We start from the raw sequence: 6000 nt of genomic DNA on the forward strand, positions 1-6000 counted from the left end.
TTGAAATTTCTTCTTTGGCTCACCAACATAGTCCCTCCTCAATGCTGAGCTTCTCATTCTGACACTGAACTTTCTGCTGAGTGTGGGCCCTTACCTCCAAAGATACCCAATGTTTCAGACTGAGCCAGCCAATCCTCTCTACTCACTTCTCCACTGAGTACTGGTCATTATCCTTATAGACCAGGTTCTTATGACCTTGTCCAGGGTGACTGACAGTTTCTGGTCTCCTTTCAAGTCTCTTCCAATTCCACTCCATATGAAATACTATCATCAAGTAGATTTTCATAAAGAACATTTGGTAATAATACCAAAGAATCTAGTGGTAATATACATCAAAACATAATGTACTAAAAAATCTTCAATGTCTCCCTTCTGCCTATCACACTTAAACATTCAAAATGCTCCATAATACTTCAATAAAAATTTCAGCCTATATGATGTAATTTTTCTATATTTAACTTATATCCTTGCAAATAAAAAATCTTATTGCCCTTAAATGAATCCCGCCATTTCCCACTTGTATAATACTGTTTGTATTATTTCTTCTTTCTGGAATGTGTAATGTCTTCCTCTTCTTTTCTAAAGATTATCCATTTATCAAGTCCTAGCTCAGGTGTCACCACTTCCACAGTGTCCAATGATTATTTAAAATGGAAGAATGTTCACTTATCTAGCATCTCTTGGTATTGTTATTTAAGGCATTTAACACGACCACATAGTTTTCTTATTCAGGCACCCATGAGATTATTAGCAACTTGAGGGCAGTAATGATGTAATGATATTTTATTTTAACATTCAACAATTATTTATTGAGTCCTAATTGTTCTAGCTGATGGTGGTATGAACAAGATAGACCAAACCCTTGCTCTCATAGAGTTTATGTAAATGGTAGAGCATGTTTTACAGATAACAAGCAAGTAAATAAATACACAAAATAGGAGAATCTCAGATTTAGATTGCATAGTTGGGGAAGTTCTCCCCAAGGAGGTATTTGAGATGAAATCTCAGTCATAAGAAGAACCCAATCACCAGAAGACAGCAAATAGAAAATTATCCAGTTAGGAACCAGTATGATGTGTTTGAAGTACACATAGAGGACTATGTGGCTAGAGCACAGTGAGGGGAAGAGAAGAGTGGTGTGACATGAGGTTAGAGAGTTAGGCAAGGGCCAGATCTTGAAGGTTCATTAAGGCCAAGAAAAGTGGTTTGGATTTCATCTTAAGGTTTAAAACAAGGAGTAACATGATCTGATTTACGATATAAAATGATCTCTCTGGCTGCTGTGTAAAAAATGGATTATACAGGGTAAAGAGTGAAGCAAGATTACTTGGAAGGCTGCCACAGTAGTCAAGAAGATGAAATGATAGTAGGTTGAGTTTGGTGGTAGTAGAGGAGAGAGAAAGTGGATCCATTTATAGTTTCTGTAGTATTAAGCATGGTATCTTGAAGATAACAGAAGTTCAATGCATATTGCTAAATATATGTACAAGTGTTTCAAAATAGTTTCACCTTCTTAATGTCTATATTATCTTCAATACTTTCCTGCTTTGAATCACATAATATGGCTTAATATATTCCTGTTTGACACTTGGGAAGCCAAAAAGAAAAAAAAATGGAGCCCATATTTAAGGAAACAGTGGAAATCCTGTAACAATAGGTGAGCTAACAAAGAACTGAAATGATGGAGGGTCATATTGCTAATTATGGAAAGAAATAAGTTACTTGAAACAAATGGTAAAAAGTTGAATTAAAAAACTATGATAGGATAAAAATGGGCAGGGTATTCAAGTACAAAGATCTACATTTTAGAAAAGAGAGTCTCCATGAGCATTAGCTGGAATACTGTGCCTACAGATGATGTGAGTAAAGTGAATTCTCATTAAAACTGAAGACTTTTCCAGTTTTAACTTACTTTTGATTTCTCTGGAAATATAAACCCTTCATTTTACTATCTGGATATGATAAATTTCCTAATAAGTACCTAATACTTTCTTACTAGAAAGTAAGGTTTATTTTTCAGAGAGCGCTACATGTGACCTGCCTTGTTTCTAAATTAGGAATCTGAGAAAAGACAGGCAATTTGGTGGGTTCTCTTTTTTTCACATATACTTCCCAGGACATTTTAGATTTTCACCCGTGAAGATTCACCCTGCATGATAAAATCAATCCAAATTCCTTCAACAAAAAGCAAAATCCTGGGGAAAATGGGATCAATTTTTGCCACTTTCCACCTGAAATGCTAAATGGGCCCTGAATCGTGTGAAACTTGGCCTCAGTCAGTGTGAAAACTGGCTGAAATCTGTATGGAAGGCAGTCTGGGTTCGTCAAAGTAGTTCATGAACTTTGGCCAAACTTGCAAGGAACCTGGTCCAAGTCTTAGTTTGTAATGCAACATGAAACCAGGTGAATTGCACATGGTTTCAGGTTTCATCCTGAAAATTTGGCCTGGCTTTATAATCAATCATCACTTTTTGGAACGATGAAAGCCAACACACCTTTTTGAAAATGAGGACTGCATGCATACTGATGACAGCTAAGCTGTGAACCACCCCTTCACTTCCTTTGCCAAAAGAAGATTTCTCAGAATGGAAACAGTTTCCCCCTTAACCTGGAAAGGGCAAGTTGAGTGATTTTGATATTTCGTGTAGAAAGAAATGATACTCAATACATGGAGACATGCCATGTGAAATAATCACCACATACAGAGCAAGTGGCTATACTCTAATCATTTAAGGTTATGAGAATTTTATTCCATTCACATCCATGACAGATATCATGATGTTTAATCTCCTTGACCATTAACATGAGCTTTTAGCTTGAAGTTAGTCATCAGCTAGAATAACTGCCATGAGAAACGAAATGCTCTGAGGCATGGTCATTATTTTTATATAAAGAAATGGCTGAAGAATGGAAAGGAAAACAAATCAGAGCATACCTTTTATCTAGCTTAATAAACATGCAGAGATAAAACTACAAATTTTTCAGGTTTGCATCAACTGCATCTTTTGCAATAAAACCCCTACTGCAGTATACGTGAATTCAATAATTAACTATACACAATGCATTTTACAAAAATACTACAGTTTCTGTTTTCAACCTGAAAGTTTTAAGTGTGCTTTTCCACTGTAAAAAATGACTCTTCAACCAAATACTCGCTTTTGTGCATAGTGACATGAGAAAATTGAGAGGTATGTCTGAGCGGAGCCACTACATCATTGGAACAGTATGTCTGAACATTTGGGTAATAAGGCACAGATGTGAAGCAGAGGACTTGGCACTACCAAGGTAACAACAAAGCATTCACCATTGTGTTATAGTGGTTAAAAGAGCCACATTTGAGAAGAATAAAAGAATGACCCTCCTCCCTGGAATGCTAAATTATATTACACCTTTTATCTGCTTAAAAATCTATAAAAAATAAGAAATTCAAATAAGTATTATTCAGGTTTATGATGAAGAATAAAAATATAAAATGCATTAATATTTTCATCTATAATATAATATATTTATGCAATAGCACATAAAGTTTAACTGCAGAAAAAGGCCAAATTCAACAGGAATCCAAATGGCCTCTATACTGCAAAACGATGCGTGCAAATCTGAAGGACCCAATAGCCATTGGAATGGTGGTTATTATTGACTTTTTAGTAGTGATTCTGGTCCTTCATCAGTAGGGCGAATTATTGTACAGTGTCCTATGTACAGGTCTCAAGTTAAAGCAATGCTACAGGAGATACCCATTAATTATTATTAAGGCTATTTCACTTATAAGTGGGATGGTATTTTTTGCCAGCTCTTACTAAACCATGACACAAAGGCAGTTATAAAGCCAGGGCCACTTTAATTCAATAAGTTTGGAGCTGAAAGCCAATTTTCTGCCCAGGATTGGAAGAATACAACTTACCCGAGGTCCCTGATCACCTTGTTCTCCCTGTAGAGTAGGAAGATGAGATGATAGATAGTTTTAGCATAAAGTCTGCGTGTGGTGCTCATTACAAAGACCGAAATATCACATAGCATAGATCGCATCAACAGATTTCCACTAACGTAATTTGCTTCTGCTATACATTGTCTTACCTTATCACCTTTTGGACCAGGAGGGCCCTAAAAAAAAGAAAAAGAAAGAAAACAATTTGTAATAAATTTTAAAAATTGTAGCTTGAATAGATCAGCTAGTTAGATGTAAGATTCATGCAAAGGGTAAAGTGGTATACCTGTCAATGAGGTTTATCAAGGAATTTTGGGTTCTAAACTATAATTGTAAGATGGTTAGAATGTGAAACTGGTATAATACATATACTATTATATATATATAGTGTAATGGTATATATAGTATGGTATGTGCCATATACCCGTAAAATATGGTACTATACCATAGTATGTAGTATATATACTGTTATACTACACACACACACACATACACACACACACACACACACACAGAAAAGTGCACTAAGTCCACATGTCATAAGTATATAATATGCTGGATAAATTTTCACAAGCTAAACATACCTATGCAAGTAGAACCCAGCTAAGGAAACCAAGAAGGGCCTGTGGTGACATTTTCTTGTCATTACTCTCAACCAACAGTGACTACTATTTCTGACCTCTGACAAAACAGTTTGTCTGTTTTTGTACTTTACAGAAATGAAATCATACCAGTATGCATCTGACCTCCTTTGCTCAATATGTGCAAAATGTATGCATAATTTTTTGTGTAGCTATAGATCGTTTGTTCTTACTGCTTTATGATATTTCATCATATGAATAAACAAGAATTTATTTGTTTATCCTACTTGGTTGATGGCCAATTGTTTCTAGGAGTTTCTGGGTCTTCACTACTGAAAATAGTGCTGCTATAAATATCCTAGTTTATGTCTTTAGATTAAAAACTGTATGCATTTCTGTTGGGTGTAAATCTAGTTATAGAAAATACCTAATAGGTTCAGTTTTAGTAGGTAATGACAAAGAGTCTTCCAGTGTGGTTCTAACAACTTACACTCCCATCACCAGTGTACAAGAATTTCAGTTCCCCTATATCATCACTCATACTTGGTATTTTCCAGCCTTTCTTGTTTTAGACATTCTGGTGGGAGGTGTAGTATTTTCACACTATTTTAGTTTGTATTTCTCCAATGATTAATTAGCTGAACTCCTTTTAATGCATGTGTTGTTCATTTTGCATCTTCACCCACAAGGTGTCTATTCACGTCTTTTGCCCTTTTCTTATTGAGTTGTCCTTTAGACTCACTAGAGTTCTTTACATATTATAATATCTACACATAACGAGAGAGAGGTGTGAGAGTACTTTACATTATTCTGAATAAGAATTTTCTAGCAGTTATTTTTTGCAAATATATTCTCCCACGTCGTGTATTGTGTTTATATTCTCTTAACTGGGTTTTGATGAACGGAAGTTCTTACTTTTAATTAAACTCCATTTAACATTTTTTTCTCTTTATCTTTTTTTGTATTCCCCTTAAGAAGTCTTTCCTTACTCCAAGGTCATAAAGAGGTTCTTCTATGTTTATTCTAATAGCTAAAAGCTTTTGAAACTAATATAACACTGTATGTTAATTACACTGGAATTAAGCTTTTTAAATTAAAATAAATAAAAGATATAGTGTATACATACATATGATAGAATATCACCAAGCCATAAAAAACATGAAATCTTGCCATTTGTGATAACATAGATGGATCTAGAGGGTATGATGCTAAGCAAAATATGTTAGACAGAGAAAGACAAATACCATATGATTTTACTCATATGTAATATTTAAGAAACAAAACAAAAAAAGAAAAAAAGAGACAAAAGAGCAGACTCTGAACTATAGAGAACAAACTGGTGGTTGCCAGAGGAGAGGTTGGTGGTTGGTGGGGGGATGGGTGAAATAGGTGATGGGGATTAAAAGTACATTTATCATGATGAGCACTGAGTAATGTATAGAATTGTCAACTCACTATATTGTACACCTAAAATAAATGTAACACTGTATG

At 34.8% G+C, this 6000-nt stretch overlaps 1 protein-coding gene across 1 annotated transcript in view; it reads right to left on the minus strand.

Annotated features, from left to right (window-relative positions):
* LOC123793370 (uncharacterized) overlaps positions 1 to 5050 on the minus strand; it is a 152971-nt gene extending 147921 nt beyond the window's left edge. The window contains exons 1-3 of the mRNA XM_087866349.1: positions 5000 to 5050; positions 4078 to 4104; positions 3905 to 3931 (exon numbers count right to left, since the gene is read on the minus strand). Coding sequence (XP_087722475.1) covers positions 3905 to 3931; positions 4078 to 4104; positions 5000 to 5050 — 105 coding nt within the window. The remainder of the gene's footprint in view (positions 1 to 3904; positions 3932 to 4077; positions 4105 to 4999) is intronic.
* Positions 5051 to 6000: the final 950 nt, after the last annotated feature.

Source organism: Ursus americanus, chromosome 13 (assembly GCF_024610735.1).
Source record: "Ursus americanus isolate L20-20 chromosome 13, mUrsAme1.1.p, whole genome shotgun sequence".
Lineage (NCBI taxonomy): Eukaryota > Metazoa > Chordata > Mammalia > Carnivora > Ursidae > Ursus > Ursus americanus.